Source organism: Schistocerca nitens, chromosome 5, assembly GCF_023898315.1.
Source record: "Schistocerca nitens isolate TAMUIC-IGC-003100 chromosome 5, iqSchNite1.1, whole genome shotgun sequence".
NCBI lineage: Eukaryota > Metazoa > Arthropoda > Insecta > Orthoptera > Acrididae > Schistocerca > Schistocerca nitens.
Window position 1 is genome coordinate 519330836 of NC_064618.1, and position 21699 is coordinate 519352534.

Below are 21699 nucleotides of genomic sequence, written 5' to 3' on the forward strand. Positions count from 1 at the left end.
GCTGCCACCCATTCCACATCAAATGGTCCCTTCCCTACAGCCTAGGTCTTCATGGCAAACGAATCTGCTCCAGTCCAGAATCCCTGAACCATTACACCCACAACCTGACAACAGCTTTCGCATCTCGCAACTACCCTCCCGACCTGGTACAGAAGCAAATAACCAGAGCCACCTCCTCATCCCCTCGAACCCAGAATCCCCCACAGAAGAACCACAAAAGTGCCCCACTTGTGACGGGATACTTTCCAGGGCTTGATCAGACTCTGAATGTGGCTCTCCAGCAGGGATACGACTTCCTCAAATCCTGCCCTGAAATGAGATCCAACCTTCATGAAATCCTCCCCACTCCACCAAGAGGGTCTTTCCGCTGTCCACCTAACCTTCGTAACCTGTTAGTTCATCCCTATGAATTCCCCAAACCACCTTCCCTACCCTCTGGCTCCTATCCTTGTAACCGCCCCCGGTGTAAAACCTGTCCCATGTACCCTCCCACCAACATCTACTCCAGTCCTGTAACCCGGAAGGTGTACACGATCAAAGGCAGAGCCACATGTGAAAGCACCCACGTGATTTACCAACTGACCTGCCTACACTGTGATGCATTCTATGTGGGAATGACCAGCAACAAACTGTCCATTCACATGAATGGACACAGGCAGACAGTGTTTGTTGGTAATGAGGATCACCCTGTGGCTAAACATGCCTTGGTGCACGGCCAGCACATCTTGGCACAGTGTTACACCGTCTGGGTTATCTGGATACTTCCCACCAACACCAACCTATCCGAACTCCGGAGATGGGAACTTGCTCTTCAATATATCCTCTCTTCCCGTTACCCACCAGGCCCCAATCTCCGCTAATTTCAAGTTGCCGCCACTCATACCTCACCTGTCATTCAACATCATCTTTGCCTCTTCACTTCTGCCTCAACTGACATCTCTGCCCAAACACTCTGCTTGTGTCTGTGTACGTGCGGATGGATATGTGTGTGTGTGTGTGAGTGTATACCCATCCTTTTTTCTCCTTAAGGTAAGTCTTTCCGCTCCCGGGATTGGAATGACTCCTTACCCTCTCCCTTAAAACCCACATCCTTTTGTCTTTCCCTCTCCTTCCCTCTTTCCTGATGAAGCAACCGTTGGTGGCGAAAGCTTGAATTTTGTGTGTATGTTTGTGTTTCTTTCGGTGTCTATCAACATGCCAGAGCTTTCGTTTGGTATGTTACATCATCTTTGTTTTATATATACACTCCTGGAAATTGAAATAAGAACACCGTGAATTCATTGTCCCAGGAAGGGGAAACTTTATTGACACATTCCTGGGGTCAGAAACATCACATGATCACACCGACAGAACCACAGGCACATAGACACAGGCAACAGAGCATGCACAATGTCGGCACTAGTACAGTGTATATCCACCTTTCGCAGCAATGCAGGCTGCTATTCTCCCATGGAGACGATCGTAGAGATGCTGGATGTAGTCCTGTGGAACAGCTTGCCATGCCATTTCCACCTGGCGCCTCAGTTGGACCAGTGTTCGTGCTGGACGTGCAGACCACGTGAGACGACGCTTCATCCAGTCCCAAACATGCTCAATGGGGGACAGATCTGGAGATCTTGCTGGCCAGGGTAGTTGACTTACACCTTCTAGAGCACGTTGGGTGGCACGGGACACATGCAGACGTGCATTGTCCTGTTGGAACAGCAAGTTCCCTTGCCGGTCTAGGAATGGTAGAACGATGGGTTCGATGACGGTTTGGATGTACCGTGCACTATTCAGTGTCCCCTCGACGATCACCAGTGGTGTACGGCCAGTGTAGGAGATCGCTCCCCACACCATGATGCCGGGTGTTGGCCCTGTGTGCCTCGGTCGTATGCAGTCCTGATTGTGGCGCTCACCTGCACGGCGCCAAACACGCATACGACCATCATTGGCACCAAGGCAGAAGCGACTCTCATCGGGCTGAAGACGACACGTCTCCATTCGTCCCTCCATCCACGCCTGTCGCGACACCACTGGAGGCAGGCTGCACGATGTTGGGGCGTGAGCGGAAGACGGCCTAACGGTGTGCAGGACCGTAGCCCAGCTTCATGGAGACGGTTGCGAATGGTCCTCGCTGATACCCCAGGAGCAACAGTGTCCCTAATTTGCTGGGAAGTGGCGGTGCGGTCCCCTACGGCACTGCGTAGGATCTTACGGTCTTGGCGTGCATCCGTGCGTCGCTGCGGTCCGGTCGCAGGTCGACAGGCACGTGCACCTTCCGACGACCACTGGCGCCAACTTCGATGTACTGTGGAGACCTCACGCCCCACGTGTTGAGCAATACAGCGGTACGTCCACCCGGCCTCCCACATGCCCACTATACGCCCTCGCTCAAAGTCCGTCAACTGCACATACGGTTCACGTCCACGCCGTCGCGGCATGCTACCAGTGTTAAAGACTGCGATGGAGCTCCGTATGCCAAGGCAAACTGGCCGACACTAACGGCGGCGGTGCACAAATGCTGCGCAGCTAGTGCCATTCGACGGCCAACACCGCGGTTCCTGGTGTGTCCGCTGTGCCGTGCGTGTGATCATTGCTTGTACAGCCCTCTCGCAGTGTCCGGAGCAAGTATGGTGGGTCTGACACACTGGTGTCAATGTGTTCTTTTTTCCATTTCCAGGAGTATATATATATATATATATATATATATATATATATATATATATATATATATATATATATATATATATATATATAGGGAAACATTCCATGTGGGAAAAATATATCTAAAAACAAAGATGATGTTACTTACCGAACGAAAGCGCTGGCAGGTCGATAGACACACAAACAAACACAAACACACACACAAAATTCAAGCTTTCACAACAAACTGTTGCCTCATCAGGAAAGAGGGAAGGAGAGGGAAAGACGAAAGGATGTGGGTTTTAAGGGAGAGGGTAAGGAGTCATTCCAATCCCGGGAGCGGAAAGACTTACCTTAGGGGGAAAAAAAGACGGGTATACACTCGCACACACACACATATCCATCCACACATATACAGACACAAGCAGACATCTCACAAGCAGACATATTTAAAGACATTGGACAAATGGAGGTCAACGTCATGGAAAGTGGCATGGGATTTGGAGTAGGACCAGGTGAACCTGATGGAACCAAAGGAGTTGAGGTTGGAGAGAAAATTCTGGAGTTCTTCTTCACTGTGAGTCCAGATCATGAAGATGTCATTAATAAATATGTACCAAACTGTGGGTTCGCAGGCCTGGGTAACCGAGAAGGCTTCCTCTAAGTGACCCATAAATTCATTGGCGTACGAGGGTCCACCCTGGTACCCATGGCTGTTCCCTTTAATTGTTGGTAAGTCTGGCCTTCGAAAGTGAAGAAGTAGTGAGTCAGGATGAAGCTGGCTAAGGTAATGAGGAAAGAGGTTTTAGGTAGCATGGCAGATGATAGTCGTGATAGGAAGTGCTCCATCGCAGCGAGGCCCTGGATGTGCGGAATATTTGTGTATAAGGAAGTGGCATCAATGGTTACAAGGATGGTTTCCGGGGGTAACAGATTGGGTAAGGATTCCAGGCGTTCGAGAAAGTGATTAGTGTCTTTGATGAAGGATGGGAGACTGCATGTAATGGGTTGAAGGTGTCAATCTATGTAGGCAGAGATACGTTTTGGTGGGGGCTTGGTAACCAGCTGCAATGGGGCGGCTGGGATGATTGGGTTTGTGAATTTTAGGAAGTAGGTAGAAGGTAGGGGTGCGGGGTGTCGGTGGGGTCAGGAGGTTGATGGAGTCAGGTGAAAGGTTTTGTAGGGGGCCTAAGATTCTGAGAATTCCTTGAAGCTCTGCCTGGACATCAGGAATGGGATTACCTTGGCAGGCTGAGGGACTGTGGCTGAGGGACTGCGTCAGCTTTCAGACAACACTACATATATACTGCCAAGGTAATCCTATTCCTGGTGTCCAGGCAGAGCTTCAAGCAATTCTCAGAATCTTAGGCCCCCTACAAAACCTTTCACCTGACTCCATCAACCTCCTGACCCCACCGACACCCCACACCCCTACCTTCTACCTACTTCCTAAAATTCACAAACCCAATCATCCCAGCCGCCCCATTGTAGCTGGTTACCAAGCCCCCACAGAACGTATCTCTGCCTACATAGATCAACACCTTCAACCCATTATATACAGTCTCCCATCCTTCATCAAAGACACCAACCACTTTCTCGAATGCCTGGAATCCTTACCCTATCTATTACCCCCGGAAACCATCCTTGTAACCATTGATGCCACAATCTTATACACAAATATTCCGCACGTCCAGGGCCTCGCTCCGATGGAGCACTTCCTATCACGACTATCATCTGCCATGCTACCTAAAACCTCTTTCCTCATTACCTTAGCCAGCTTCATCCTGACTCACTACTTCTTCACTTTCGAAGGCCAGACATACCAACAATTAAAGGGAACAGCCATGGGTACCAGGATGGCCTCCCGTACGCCAACCTATTTATGGGTCACTTAGAGGAAGCCTTCTCGGTTACCCAGGCCTGCCAACCCACAGTTTGTACAGATTTATTGATGACATCATAATCTGGACTCACAGTGAAGAAGAACTCCAGAATTTCCTCTCCAACCTCAACTCCTTTGGTTCCATCAGGTTCACCTGGTCCTACTCCAAATCCCATGCCACTTTCCATGATGTTGACCTCCATTTGTCCAATGGCCAGCTTCACACATCCGTCCACATCAAACCTACCAACAAGCAACAGTACCTCCATTATGACGGCTGCCACCCATTCCACATCAAATGGTCCCTTCCCTACAGCCTAGGTCTTCGTGGCAAACGAATCTGCTCCAGTCCGGAATCCCTGAACCATTACACTAACAACCTGAAAACAGCTTTCGCATACCGCAACTACCCTCCCGACCTGGTACAGAAGCAAATTACCAGAGCCACTTCCTCATCCCCTCAAACCCGGAACCTCCCACAGAAGAACCCCAAAAGTGCCCCACTTGTGATGGGATACTTTCCGGGGCTTGATCAGACTCTGAATGTGGCTCTCCAGCAGGGATATGACTTCCTCAAATCCTGCCCTGAAATGAGATCCATCCTTCATGAAATCCTCCCCACTCCACCAAGAGTGTCTTTCAGTCATCCACCTAACCTTCGTTACCTCTTGGTTTATCTTTATGAAATCCCCAAACCACCTTCCCTACCCTCTGGCTCCTACCCTTGTAACCACCCCCGGTGTAAAACCTGTCCCATGCACCCTCCCACCACCACCTACTCTCGTCCTGTAACCCGGAAGGTGTACACGATCAGAGGCAGAGCCACGTGTGAAAGCATCCAAGTGATTTACCAACTGACCTGCCTACGCTGTGAAGCTTTCTATGTGGGAATGACCAGCAACAAACTGTCCATTTGCATGAATGGACCCAGGCAGACAGTGTTTGTTGGTAATGAGGATCACCCTGTGGCTAAACATGCCTTGGTGCATGGCCAGCACATCTTGGCACAGTGTTACACCGTCCGGGTTATCTGGATACTTCCCACTAACACCAACCTGTCAGAACTACGGAGATGGGAACTTGCCCTTCAGTATATCCTCTCTTCTCATTACCCACCAGGCCTCAACCTCCACTAATTTCAAGTTGCCGCCGCTCATACCTCACCTGTACTTCCGCCTCGACTTACGTCTCTGCTTGTGTCTGAGTACGTGCGGATGGATACGTGTGTGTGTGTGTGTGTGTGTGAGTGTATACCTGTCCTTTTTTCCCCCTAAGGTAAGTCTTTCCGCTCCCGGGATTGGAATGACTCCTTACCCTCTCCCTTAAAACCCACATCCTTTTGTCTTTCCCTCTCCTTCCCTCTTTCCTGATGAAGCAACCATTGGTGGCGAAAGCTTGAATTTTGTGTGTATGTTTGTGTTTGTTTGTGTGTCCATCAACATGCCAGCACTTTTGTTTGGTAAGTTACATCATCTTTGTTTTTAGATATATTTTTGCCACGTGAAATGTTTCCTTTACACAGTCTTAATAATTACTCTTGCTTTACTTCTTGGATTTGCATTTTATCTGATTAGATCACTGGATGTTTAAGGTTATTATTCACAATCTGAAACTTCCTTTCACACTTCCCCCTTCTTTATTATCCTCTCTTACATTACTTTAAAGTACCATTAAATAAGTCTCAATCAAGCAAGCTCAAGATTCATCAACTTTTCAATTTCACCTTCCTACTTGGCCCTGTATCAATTGTTCCAATTTTGGCATGTATCGAATATATAATTTTCTTCTGATTTTATTTTCATCTCTGTTATGTTTATATTTCTACAATCACATTAAATTAGGACAATGTGAAGCAAAGTTAATTACCTGTGCAACTGTTGTTGTAGCATCTAACTGTATTTTTACCAGATCCACTTCTGGAAAATTAAGACTCGATATTTCAATATGATTATTAAGAGCTGTGCTATATGCATCATTTACTTTATCCACTGAATCATCTGTGACAGCTTTTGTTAATTCCATTTTACTGACTGCTACTTCAGTTTCAGCTTTCAGCTTTTCATTCTCATTGCTGCAAATTTAAAATGAAATGAATTTTATGCATTTAAATTAACATTAATCTGTGAATACAAAAAAGGTAACTTCATAACAACCATTTGTTATTCTTAATAAAGAGGAAATGATGATATCATGAAAACTAGATTGAAGTGAAATGCCCCTATGCTTGGGAAGTAAACAAACAAAGATTTTTATTGCGAACATGATATGATATATCATCATCACAGGAAAGCAAAATTGCAGAACTAACCTCTTGGGCCCATAAATATGATTGCCATTGATTTATATTAGTACTCAATGTTTTCTGTTTGTAGCTGCAGATATTATCAGATATAAAATATTCTACACAGGAAAGAATCTCCAGAATAAAGGTAAAACCAAACAAAGGTAAGAGTCCCAATTACCAAGCAGCTGCAAATAAATAGAGGGCTTGGATGAGTCTCAGCAGTGACTGTAACACTCTTTTCTGCAATTTTCAGTATGCATTATTACAACCATAGCAGCAGTTTCTTATTGGCTTACTCTTGTATCTCAGACTTCCTTGTAAATCTTAAGATGTTCATCCACAGAAAATACAGGATTATTAACATATTTTAACATAATATAACTAATTCCAAGATAGGGGGAGTATTAGTGTATATGTTACTTGTTTGACATTCGCTAGTGCAAAAGTCTTATTTGGTAATAATCCTTCCAACTCAACATTATACACAGTCTTAAACACTGCAGCAAATATTTATTTACGGAAATTAGAAATTCTGATACAAACTATATCTACTTATTGGTCTTGGCATATAGCTTAAATGACGTCTGCTCTCTCTGATCTCTGAAGCTAGCATGGTTAGTGTTTTATCATCACCAGCAATAATGATTCATCAGATGAGTAAGATCCATGAACAATAGGTGATAACAAATAGAACTATACTGCTGGTTACTGAAACTGCTACAAAATGAAGATGGCACACAACAAATATGACACTGGCATAACATGTGGAGGCCTATAGGAGGAAGCCAGATTGCATCTTGCACTTTCATATGGGCCAGGCAACTAGTGTGATAGCATAGGATGTCATCCGTTACACAACAGAGTCACTTCTGGTTTACATAAATGGTAATTTGGAAAGCAGCTGCTATATTTCTGATGTGATAAGGCCAGTGGATATCCTCACTCTTCAAGGTCACCAAGACATTATCTTTCAATAAAATATTCCAAGACCACACATTACCTATGCTGTCCTGACCTACCTTGGTACAGAGGGTGTTTGATTGTTACCATGGCCAGCATGACTTACAGATCTCTCACCCACTGAAAACATCTGACCATGGGTTGCTGAAAGACTGGCACACCACTACTCATCAGCCACTAAAACTTCCGAACTGTATCATAGAACTGAAGCAGCAGGGAATGATGTATCCATATCTATCATCTAACTGCATTTGACCAGCTGTGAGCTACAGTTGATAGCTCTGTGTACAAAATTGCACATCTGTATAATCTAAAATATAGTTAATCAAGTGTTCTTCTTACTGTGATATATACACACTAAAATGTTATGTTTTGCTTTCTCTCCTGATGTGGATTTAATGGTCAGAAGTGTAATTCAGGGTCAGGCAGGAACTTGCTAAGAACCTGAAGATAAAGGTGGTAAGAGCAGGACAGAATGAGAAGGAAACCAACTGTTAGTTTTGCTTCTCTTCTTTTTTCTCATTTTCTTTCTATATGGAACTATAAAATTTCCTGCTACATTAATGGCATGCCATCATCTATATGATAACTGATAAATTCTTCCTGTTTAAAAATACAAGGGAATCAACATCTACATACTATACAAATCATTGTGAATTGCATGATGAGGGGACACTTCCAATTATACAGTTATTAGGGCTTCTTCTCATTCCATTCACATGTGGAGCAAGAGAAGAATGATTGTTAGTCTAACCTTGTCTTTGTGTTCTCTACCCTAATTACACTCCTGGAAATTGAAATAAGAACACCGTGAATTCATTGTCCCAGGAAGGGGAAACTTTATTGACACATTCCTGGGGTCAGGTACATCACATGATCACACTGACAGAACCACAGGCACATAGACACAGGCAACAGAGCATGCACAATGTCGGCACTAGTACAGTGTATATCCACCTTTCGCAGCAATGCAGGCTGCTATTCTCCCATGGAGACGATCGTAGAGATGCTGGATGTAGTCCTGTGGAACAGCTTGCCATGCCATTTCCACCTGGCGCCTCAGTTGGACCAGCGTTCGTGCTGGACGTGCAGACCGCGTGAGACGACGCTTCATCCAGTCCCAAACATGCTCAATGGGGGACAGATCCGGAGATCTTGCTGGCCAGGGTAGTTGACTTACACCTTCTAGAGCACATTGGGTGGCACGGGATACATGCGGACGTGCATTATCCTGTTGGAACAGCAAGTTCCCTTGCCGGTCTAGGAATGGTAGAACGATGGGTTCGATGACGGTTTGGATGTACCGTGCACTATTCAGTGTCCCCTCAACGATCACCAGTGGTGTACGGCCAGTGTAGGAGATCGCTCCCCACACCATGATGCCGGGTGTTGGCCCTGTGTGCCTCGGTCGTATGCAGTCCTGATTGTGGCACTCACCTGCACGGCGCCAAACACGCATACGACCATCATTGGCACCAAGGCAGAAGCGACTCTCATCGCTGAAGACGACACGTCTCCATTCGTCCCTCCATTCACGCCTGTCGTGACACCACTGGAGGCGGGCTGCACGATGTTGGGGCGTGAGCGGAAGACGGCCTAACGGTGTGCGGGACCGTAGCCCAGCTTCATGGAGACAGTTGCGAATGGTCCTCGCCGATACCCCAGGAGCAACAGTGTCCCTAATTTGCTGGGAAGTGGCGGTGCGGTCCCCTACGGCACTGCGTAGGATCCTACGGTCTTGGCGTGCATCCGTGCGTCGCTGCGGTCCGGTCCCAGGTCGACGGGCACGTGCACCTTCCGCCGACCACTGGCGACAACATCGATGTACTGTGGAGACCTCATGCCCCACGTGTTGAGCAATTCGGCAGTACGTCCACCCGGCCTCCCGCATGCCCACTATACGCCCTCGCTCAAAGTCTGTCAACTGCACATACGGTTCACGTCCACGCTGTTGCGGCATGCTACCAGTGTTAAAGACTGCGATGGAGCTCCGTATGCCACGGCAAACTGGCTGACACTGACGGCGGCGGTGCACAAATGCTGCGCAGCTAGCGCCATTCGACGGCCAACACCGTGGTTCCTGGTGTGTCCGCTGTGCCGTGCGTGTGATCATTGCTTGTACAGCCCTCTCGCAGTGTCCGGAGCAAGTATGGTGGGTCTGACACACCGGTGTCAATGTGTTCTTTTTTCCATTTCCAGGAGTGTATATACACACATTATTTTAGTACATTCACCATACTCACACAGTCCATTATCACTGAATTCTTATTATATTATCCATGATATTGTAGCCAGTCCCTAGCCAGGTCACTAAATCCATCAACATTGCCTCCACATCCTGTGGCTTGTCTAGTGGCTGGGATGGAGGCATTTCCCTGTCAAAGGTACCAGTTTCCCACTACAATGTGTGTGCACCACCTGTGGTGGTACTGTGATCACCAAATTATTTTGTTTATCTGTGATCATGCGGCTAGACACATCCGAGCATGCACCATACATTGGCATTGCTTCTTGTGCTACCTAACAATTTTCCATTGTTGCAGGATATCCACTGGTCCTTCGGGAACTCTTCCATGCCTTCTGCATCTCTTAGGCAATTCTGTGCCCCATACTCATTGTCAGCCTTTGCTCACCATGGCTGACAATCCTCTTGTGGTTCATCGTTCCCTTTTCATGCATTTTGGTACTTCTAGTGAACCCTCCACCCACGGCCACATCTCCACCCTCCATGCATTTCCTCTTTTTCATTTCAGCCAAAATGGACCCACCATCTCTTTGTAAGGGGGCAGGGGCATTGTAGCCAACTCCTAACTGGGTCACTACAGCCACCAACATTATCCCCATGTTCTGCAAGTTGTCTAGTGGCTGGACCACATGCATTTCCTCATCAGAAGCATGATTATTCTGCTACACTGGGTGCACACCACTTATAGAGGCACTCTGATCACAGAACTATTTTCTTTGTCCTCAATCATGTGGCTAGACACATCTGCACATGTGCCATCCATAACAGTGCTGCAGTCACAATCATGTGATCAGGTGTACATCAATCTGCCTTCCTTTGTATGCCATGACCAGACCAACAGCAGGCAGACTGTTCTCCCACATTGGGCAGTTACACTAATCAGTCAGAGCCTCATCACCCCTATCATCACATCCTTGGACGCCGCCACTCGTTGAATTGTTTCTCCCATCAGTCTTCGACACCTGCCAATGTCATTGCTGGCTCACCAGCCCTACACCTGTGCGCTCTGTCAACATACTCATATTCCAAGCAGCCCTGCTGGTCAAGTGTTGCCTCCCTGCTGCTCTTGATACCCTTGCTGGTCTGTCAGCATTGCTGCATCCCAGGCCAGTGGCCAACAATGCCTGGTGCTGTCTGCCTCTACCACTGCCAGCTCATCAGGCTTCAGAAGCTGCCGATCTCACTGGTTGCCACTCATGCACCACTTGCTGCAGCATCAAGTGCTCCATATCTGCTAATGCTGCCTTTTGTTGAGAGCAACATCACCATTCCCAATCCATCAGGCTAGTGTATCCTGGCTGGTACCCACCGGTCGAGTGCTGTCTACCAAAGTGTGATGATGCCTGCCAATATCAGCAGACACGGCCGCTAGCTCATTGGGCTACCAACACAGCCAGTCTCACTGGGCAGCCATCACATCCCTCTCACTGCAATGTCAATTACCAGGCAGTTGCCACACCCTGCCTAGTACCACCAGTTTCCAGCTGTGCTGTACTACAGCCTATGACATGTTCAAATTAGATCCAAAAGGACTTCAGTATAGTAATAGCACATGCTGTGTATTGTTAGCTATTGTACAATAAACTCCTGCAGGTGTCACTGGGAACTGCTGTTAACCTCCTGTGCCCTTGTCATTGTGCAAGGACATACAACATTACATTCACAATTATCAATTATTTCCTGTAGAATCAATATCTATATTATCTCAACGTACCCTACACCACAATGTACCCTACACCAATACTCAAATTCACAAGCAATTTAAAGCACCACACCTGTAACAAAAGATGTATCTATCACATCTAGATTTGATTATTTGCATGATAATGGAAAACTCCAGCAAACATTATTTGCATCCTCATAGTGGCACTACTAGCACCGCTCTTATGTACAGCTGTTTGATTGCTTGCAGTTTTACTTTCTAGTTTTCTCTTCTTATTGTTTAAAATTTTTATTGAAGTGCAAGGTAAACTGGTATTTTGGGTAAACTGATATTGGGGTAAACTGGCATTGGGGTAAACTGGCATTGGGGTAAACTGGCATTAGGGTAAACTGGTATTGGGGTAAAATGGTATTGGGGTAAACTGGTATTGGGGTCAGTAGAAGCAACAACACTGGAGCAATGAGGAACATTACGAAGCAGTATACAAATGCCACCAAATGTAGACATCGGCACATGGGGGACAGGGAATACTTGACCCCTGATGGGACATGGTACAGCCTTTTTTATTCATTTATTTTGGGTCATAAGTTCTTTGGCTGGCTTGATGTGTTCTGCCCTGGGCCATCATCTTCATCACAGAGTAGTACTTATCACCAAATTCTTACGAATTTCTAGCAATGACTATCTGTGAATCTATGAAATTGCGTAGTTAGCATTGTCCAACATGACAGGAAATACACACAAACACACACACACACACACACACACACACATCCATACTCTGATGAAAAAAATTGCAATATCAAGAAGGAGTTATGTGACATAAATGGAAGTTGGTAAGTGTGTTTCTACATCTGAAAGATGACGTCTATTCAGATTTCATGCCAGTCACATAAGAGCGGTACTAGTAATGCCACCACAAGGATGCACATCATGTTTGTTTCAAATGCACATTGTAATGCTCTTGATCATTAGTTACCTTTAAGGTTAGACATGGTGAGCTGATTTCAGTCAAGATTGTCTTCAAAGTGACAAAACCTCATTGAGTTTGAATGAGGTCATGGAATAGGGCTATGAGCAGTTAGATGTTCTTTCTGCAGTATTGAAGGAAGACTTGGCAGAAATGTAGCCACTGTACATGATTGTTGGCAGCAGTGATCACGAGAATGTATGGTCGCAAGAAGACCAGACTCTGGATGGTCATATGGCACTACCAAGAGGGAACACCATCGTGTTCAACGTATGGCTGTGGTGCATCATATTGTGTCTGCAGCAGCAATTCGAGCAGCAGTTGGCACCACAGTGACACAATGAACTGTTAGAAATTTGTTACTTCAAGGACACCTCTGAACCAGATGCCCTGTAGTGTGCATTCCACTGACCACAAACTATTACCATTTGCAATGTTTCAAGTGAGAACTCACTGGAAAGCAGGTTGGAGGTCTGTTGTCTTTTCTGATGAAAGCCGATTGTGTCTCGGTGACAGTTTTGCCATGTGTTGGTTAGGAGGAGGCCAGGTAAGCACTACAACCAACCTGCCTACAGCCTACACACACTAGACCTGCCACATCTGAAGTTATCATCTGAGGTGTGATTTCATATGACAGCAGGAGCACTCTCGTTGTTATTCCCTGCACCCTGACTGAAAATCCGTATGTCAGTCTGGTGATTCGATCTGTTATGCTACCATTCATGAACAGCATTCCAGGATATGTTTTCCAACAGGAAAACACTTATCTGCATAGTGCTGTTGTAATCCAACATGCTCTACAAAGTGTTGAATGTTGCCTTGACCTACTCAATCACCAGATCTGTCTCCAATGTGCACATACGGGACAACATTGGGTGACAACTCCAACATTATTCACAACCAGCATTAACCATGCACAGAACTCCATCCCACAAACTGACATCCGGCACCTTACAGCATAATGCACAGATGTTTGCATGCTTGCATTCAACATTCTGGTTGTGATACTGGTTGTTAATGTACCAGCAGTTCACATTTGCAAGGGATTATCTCACACTTACACTAAACTGTGATCTTGCCACGTTAATCGCTTAAATATGTCAGTCAGACAAGTGTATTACCAAAATTTCATTACTCTACATTAAGTATGTTTTAGTGTTGTCATTTTTTCCTGTGTGTGTGTGTGTGTGTGTGTGTGTGTGTGTGTGTGTGTGTACAGAGTGAATAATAAATGAAGAAAAATATTCCATACAAATTGTCACACATTGGGCTACAAACAAATTCATTTTCCTCATGTTCCTATGTCACTAAATGATAATGTGATTGAATGTTATAAGATCGAGAAATGTGAAGCAGGCCTTTGGAGATCCTGTACACCAACATAGGCCTATGGGAAAGATCAGCAATACCGCACAGCATGCATGTGTTGTAGGTAGTCGACACCACTGATTATAAGATGAGGCGTGCGGTGTCAAGCACTGATCTGTGTGACCATGTGAGCAATGACAGCACCCACATCTATCTAGTTCCATTTCTGCCAACCAGTATTGTGTATTGTGGCTAGTTGGCATAGGGAACAGAAAGTGAGAAGGAATTGTATTACTATGTATACATGTTTTATTGTTTGGTTTGTGTGTCCTGGATTTAGTCTCAACAAACAAGTACAAAAATTCTGAATACAAAATATGATTACTCAGTAATGTCTCAGTTAATCCATACAAATACAGTACAGCTTTGCAAATCCAAACTAACATAGAAATACATTAGCAGAAGCTGCAGTGGCATTTCATAGAAGTGACAGACACAGTGTGTGTGGCAAATTTCGGCTCTCCGCAGAAAGGGTTGCTGAACACAATCCATCAAGTCTCTATCTTTTTGCATAATATCACAGGCATGTTGTGCTCTGCATTGAATGTTGTTGACATCAACAATTCCTTCTTCATAAGTCTCAGATTTTAAATGGCTCCACAAAAAAATCCAATGAATTAAGGTCTGGCAATCTAGTTGGCCATACAGCAAGGCCTCCACAACCAATCCATTTGGAAGGAAAGGAATTATCCACATAGCATTGCACTGCACCACTGAAGTGAGCACTGAGCAAGAGCTCCATCATGCATGTGCCACAGGCTCATACAAGAGGCCAAACTAATGGCTTCCAACAATTCTGGTAATGTAACATCCAGGAAATGCAGATAGTGCTCTCCTGTCAACCTTGGTGGTATCACATGTGGCCCTATGAGATGCCAATAGGTAATACCACTTGAGATATTGACAATGAATCATTGTTGATGCCCTTGTACCACTGTGATGCAAGGGTTTTCTTCTGCCCACTCACGCCAATTGTGTGAATTCACTATACCCTTGTTCATGAAATAGGCTTTGTTGGTTGACAGCATTGCTTGCGAAAAATGCTGGTTGTGTCTATGACACTATAAGATGAATATGCTAAAGTCCAGCCTCAGTTGATAGTCTCCCTCTGAATCCTTGTACATAGTCTCCTCCACAATGCTTATACCTTTTGCATGTGAAAGGGATGGTAATGGTTTCTGTGTAATATTAGGAAAACAGTAGACGGTGACATTCATAGTGCAGTGGTGAGAGATCTTCTGTTTATTCTGCAGTCCTCTACAAAAGGTGGTAACAAATACTGTTTGGCATCCACACAGTACATCGGCAGTTGGCCCCATCCATTAAATCCTGTAGGTAATACACATGCACCATACTCCTTCTAGCACCTATCCACAGAGTAAAATGTTTTTGCAAATGGAAGGTGTCAGTTAGGAAACCTCTCATGGTAAAGTTTTCTTGCAACTTCAGCTGTTCCATCGACAAAACCATAGGTGAGGTAGATGTCGCCAATTTCCCCATTTGTGAAACTTGATCCATAGTAACACTGTGATGTGTTCATTAGCAGTCAGCATGGCAAGTATCAACTAGAGTGAACAGTACCATGCTATTGTAAACACATCATGCATGCTGCAGTTTTCCTTCCACCAATGACCGCTCTTTTCATTTCAGGACAAACGTTCTGTGAAATGAGATAGTACACTCTGCCACCACCAGCAATGTGTGGCTCATAAGTTCTGACACAATTCCAGATACAATTCCACTATACTTTCTCATATCTTTCAAATGTTTGCAGGTACAAATCAGCTCAATGGTGTATCATGCGATGCACCTGAATGCACATGTTGTGATCATTATGTTTGTCAGTTTCTTGTTAAATGGTTAACTATTTCCTTTGTCTCATGTACACAATACATTGAGTTGAACAAAATTAACAATGGTCTGTCACTTTTTGTGTTTTGCAGCATGCAGTCCTCAGAATATTGTTCCTCATTTATGACTCACCCTGTGTGTATAAATGGATGTTCCACATCTCCTAAACCAATGGACTGATGTCAACCAAACTTGGTACACATACCAGTTCATTTACTGTCTGGAAAGAAACCCTGTGGTGGTAAGAATCATCCACCTATCAAAGAGTTGGGGAAGGAGACAAAAAAGCAGAGTAGCCCATGATGTGTTGATTCCCACACTTCTTATCCAGTATTTGAAAATGAGAGCATTTAGAGACTTGCAACAAACCTTACATATAATTTCAAACCTTCTTGAAACTTGATAAAAGGAAAAAAGTTTGTTACTCACTACATTTTTGCTCTTCATGCAGTAAAACTGCCTTATAAACATGATGTTTTAGTTTATTACTTGTTTACTACTAACTGTTTTCATGACACGTTTTGCAGACCATGTCTACATGTGTCACACATGTACCTAGAAAAATATGTCATTGTACAACACTTAATTCAGGAGATGACATGTCACAAACACTGAAATTTGTAAGAAACTGCCACATCATGCATACCATTTTAATTTATTACTTCTTTATTACTAACTGCGTTCACAACACATTTTTCAGATATACACATATATCACTGGATGCAACTGCAAAATTCTGTCATTGTACAGTATATAGTTCAGGAAGTACAACTGCATAAACTTTTAGCTGCATGAAAAAGAAACTGCTGGACAAAATTTGCTAGACATACAGGTGAAATATTTGTATAAATATGCATGAAATATGTTAAAATATGTTGGAAATGTATTTGACATCTATATATGTGAGCAAAATCATGAGTAAAAAACTCCTCCTAAACCCTTGGAATGATTGAAATCAAATTTGGTATATATATTAGTTACAATCAGGATAGAAATACTGTAAGAGTGAGAACCATCAGCCTCCTACCACAGTGAGAGTGATAATGTGGACAAAAAAGGGGGGGACAAGGAGATGGACAGACAGTGAGGGGACCAGGATTCTCAGCTAGTTTTTATATGTACATACATATATACACTGCTTGATTTGTGACGGTATGCCGTAATAGTACCTCTTATGAAAAAACAACATTAAAATACTGTTTTAAGATGTCTAAATTTCGTGTTTTAAGAGTCTAAATTTCAAAAAAACACCCCCAGAAGGTCACAGTACTGGAACCCTCATTTTTAAAAACGAAACACCACACACACACACAAACACACACACACAAAGGCAATATTAATACCCACATATGAATATCAATGATAATTTCATGTATAATGATAATATCTTTGGAAAGAAAAGCAATGTATAAAAATGTAAACAATAAATCAGACAATGCTTACATACTTTCATAGAACATGTGTCAAGTCAATTGATTGCTCTTTTATTCCCACATAACCCAGCCCCCTTTTCCCCAAAGTGAGGAGCATCCTGATGTAGGGGCATTATCATCCACCTCTTGCATGGAGAGATGGATGTGGCACCAGTACAGTCGCAAGAGTGGTCAAAAGCATAATCAGTGGTGAGTGGCTGGGTGTTGACCCTGTATTGAGGTCTGCATGATGTGTGACCATGGTTCCCCACATGCTGTCCAAAGGTGGTGATGGTATGATCCCACTCATTTCACTCTCTTACATGATACCTTGCTACATTTGTTATTTTCAAGATTTGTTACATGTGGTCCCCATATTACAGCATATGGAAAGGTCCAGTGCATGGGGGCTGAAGAGGCACTCAAACTAAATTAGTGCAGAGCATATCATGAAAGTATTCCACGAATCTGTATGTACAAAAATCTGGTGTTCACTGTAGCAAGAACCAGTTCACTGTAGCAAGAACCACAGTGGCTATTGGATAATTGTGACACATTTCCACATTTGCTGAACCAATAATGGTAGTTCCACTTGATCCGGCAGTGATGCAGATTTGAGGTAGTCTGCCGGAAACCTCAGTTCAGTCAAGGTTAACCACTGTCAGATCTGCAAACAGCCAGTAGCCCTAAAAGGATCAAAGAAAGCAGTTCCATCCCTTTCCCTTGGTGATGCATGAGAGTGGTCTTTAAAGTTCTGTGCCATCTTTCAGTCATTCCATTGCTGACAGGATGATAACTTTTAGTGTGGTGGCACTAACCACTTTGGAACAAATATTTTTGCAACTGTCTCTGTGATGTCTGTCGGTAACTGGCATAGCTTCTGCACATCTCAGGAATCTGTCAACTGCTGTGAATATATATTTGTAAACTTCTGGAGGTTTGGGGCCCAGGAGGTCTCTCTCTCTCTCTCTCTCTCTCTCTCTCTCTCTCTCTCTCTCTCTCTCTGTGTGTGTGTGTGTGTGTGTGTGTGTGTGTCCAAACCTTGCTGGAGACACAGGGAAATGTCTGCATGAATGTGTCATCCCACCTTGCATCTCTGACACTGAAGGCATGCATGAGCCCAGGCCCAAGGATCTTTTTTTACTGAGGGAAACACGAAAAAATCGATTAACCAATGGAAAATCGAGGATGGATTGTAACAATATTATCAGAAGGAAGGTATGAGAGTCTTTTTGTTGTGCCTATCTGAATCTTCACTATATGGTGAGTAGCAACTTTCCTTCTCATATTATTGAAATAATAGATTAATAATTTAGTCATAACATTTTCTCCTGAATGTTCCAGGTTACGGTCACTGTTAAATGCCACTTTTCAAAATTGTGGAGAAATGTAGGGCCATAGCTTCAATTTTGAGACATCACACCATTTTTTAGAATTGCCACCTGGCACTCAACTTGCTTTAACCTCAGTCTCATGGAAGGATCTTTCAGTAAAAGTTGCAGTTGGTGATCCATTGCTTGGGCCGTGGCATAATTGTCGTGTTTGAAAGTATTAATCGAACTGAAAATACAAGAAAAGTAGTCACTGATTGTGTTTTCTGTGCCTTTAATATTACATTATGTCAATGATAAATTGACTGATAAATTCAATTTGCATGAACTGTTGAAGGGAACATTTTATCACCGACATTTTGAAAGGCTGATGTGACAGGTTTCTGATCTGTATAGATCATCACTGCCCAGGACTGAGTTTGAGGGCTAAAAAGCCTCATGCTTTCAAACATCACCAGCAGCTCTGTATCATAAGCATTTCATTCCTTTACCCTGGCTATAATTCTTTCAAAAAAAAATTAAAAAATTACAAAAGTTGACTTTTTGGTGTGGAGTGGCATCAATTGCACTTTGGCTATTATCTACAACAGTGTAGATAGTACAGGGTGGCAAGTAGCATTGCTTCTGCAATGCTCACTTGTAGACAATAAAAAGCTTTGTCCATTTCTGGAGTCCACTTGAGTACTCATTTGTCTATGGCATTATAATCAGAAAGTGCATTAGTTACAGGTGCTTGAACGGAAGGTGTTGCCTGAAGATCATAGTGACAAAAATTCACCACCATTGGTAACACCCTTTGTCCTTGGAAAGTCATGTAAAATGGACTTCCCCAGTAGCAGGTAGGGTACCACGAGCTGAGATCCTATGACTGGGGAAGGTTACTTCACTGTTGTTTGTGATTCACTTACCTTTCTTAAACACAATTCCATGGCTATAAAGTCTCTATTGTACTTCATGAACATGCCTGTTGAGTAACTGAGTCTTAGACAAGAATACCAGGATATCGTCTAAATATGAAAAAAGCCTTGTGGTAGCCCAGAAAAGTGAAAATATTTGCACCTGCCAACATACAGGTGAATTCTTGGATATCAGGTATGGGGTATCTATTCAAGACAGTTCTAGCATTCAATCTATCGTAATCACTGTGGGGATATCACAAGCTGCTGTTTTTATGAAAAAGGTGCAGGAGAGACACCCACAGACTGCAGGAACAACTTGTAACTCCCAACTGAAAAATTTCCTCAAAGACTGCTGTAGTCCCTACAAGGCACTCTTATGCAATCCTGTGGACATGTAAAACAGGTGTGCTTGCAGTCATATGTATTTAGCACTTGTTACTGCACTTAATTCCACACATCTGCATGGACCTCTGTGGCTCCACAATATGCACAATATCAGTGTCCTGTGAGAACTGTGTACTTATACTGTCGACCCTTCTCAGCATGCCAACAGCATAATTACCCTGAATTCCACTAACTTGGTGACTGTTGATCCCATTTATCAGACATGTGATTGTCAATTCCATAGTAAGAGCATTATGTGAAAGAAAATCAGCACCTAAGTTAGGGTAAGTGATGTTGGCAACCACAGAGGTCCATTTGAAATGGGGAGTGAAACCTATATTGATCATCAGATTTTTGTGGCCATTGTTTACAGCTATTAAATGTAAGGGCTCTTCAGACATTTACATCTGCTGTGCACAAGGCAGGCATATACTGACTTCTGAACCCATGTCAACCAAGAAAGCCAAATCATAAATTTTATCAGAAATATGTAACTGCTATTATGCTGTGCTGTATGCTGGAGGTAGTATGACTGAGCAGGTGCTATACTGCTCTCATAGGTGGCATATTGGCCACTGTGTTCCCATTTTCAACTAGTTGTGAGATGATGCTACTTTTACTGGCTAATCCTGATGTCCATTACTGTTTGGGTAATCACATGGATTTGTGCACTTTGTGGCTTGGAATCAGAAATGGCTATGATATCAGCAGAGGTTGGCTTCGAATTGGCTGTGACCTTGAGACCGAAGAACAGAAGAACATTATGAACATAACATTTTATTAGGTGCAGTCCACAGCCTTAACTCCTGAAACTGCTTGATCATCATCTCCACCATGGTGCATAGACCTCGAAGTTCTTCAGCTGTGCTGAGTAAGTGTCAGTATCAGGAGATGGCAGCACAGAAAGGCTTCATGTCTTTGGGTGGGCTCAACAGTAATCAGTTGTATTTGCCTGGAGCATTAGGAGCTATTGATGTTGTAGTCATACATTACACGAATCTAGCACTGCCTGCACACTATCAGCAGTTTGCAGTAACTTATATAAAGGTTGCCCTTCATGTACTATCAAAGCTAGCTGTACCTGTGAAGACAGTAGCCTGTGAAATAACAAATCATCAGAAACCCTACCTGTGTCAACGGCAGCACATAAATGTCTCCAACACTCTGATGGGTTATTTCACCACATTTTTCATAATATAGCACTTGTTTAAACTTTTTATCAGGTAGTTTAGCGCAAAGAGCAACTAAGGCTGTTTTGAGAGCATGGTAGGCTTAATGATGAAGTGAGTGCGAAATACTGTCCAAAATCAAAGTGGTTGCTCTCTGGTCCATGTTGCTGAATGCCAGTGTACACTGCATGTGGTCTCCAGTGACTTGCTGATTGAAAAACATTCAACAGAATCATGAATAATATTTCAAACTGTGCAAGCATAAATGACAGGGCCCACAATTGTAACCACGCTGCAGAAGAACTACATGAGCCAATGGATGGAAAGTCTGTAAGTGGAGTGTCCAGTTGCAGTGCAAACAAGAGCACCAGAAACAATGATCTTGTTATGTCTGGTTTTATTTTTCTTTCCAGCATAGCAGAGGTACCTAGCTTGGATGGTTGAAGGTTGGATTTACTCACAGCACTGCATTTGTTGATTGCTTTACAGGTGGCACTGGATCTTGCCGCTTATGGTGTGCATCCTCCATGACAAAATTGCTTTTTGGGGATGCAGAAAGTACTTGTCCACAGCAAAACTGTTCTTGTATTTGGTTACCAAATTATGTAGGCAAAATTAATACAAATACACATATAAATGCTAATTTGTGTAAAACG

General features: G+C 43.8%; 1 protein-coding gene across 6 annotated transcripts in view; it reads right to left on the reverse strand.

Moving 5' to 3' along the window:
- The window catches only part of LOC126260180 (laminin subunit gamma-1-like), a 389608-nt gene that overhangs the window by 76133 nt on the left and 291776 nt on the right, over window positions 1-21699 (reverse strand). For all 6 annotated transcript variants that reach the window (XM_049957448.1, XM_049957449.1, XM_049957447.1 and 3 more), the window contains one exon: window positions 6374-6578. In XM_049957448.1, the coding sequence (XP_049813405.1) occupies window positions 6374-6578 (205 nt within the window). The remainder of the gene's footprint in view (window positions 1-6373; window positions 6579-21699) is intronic.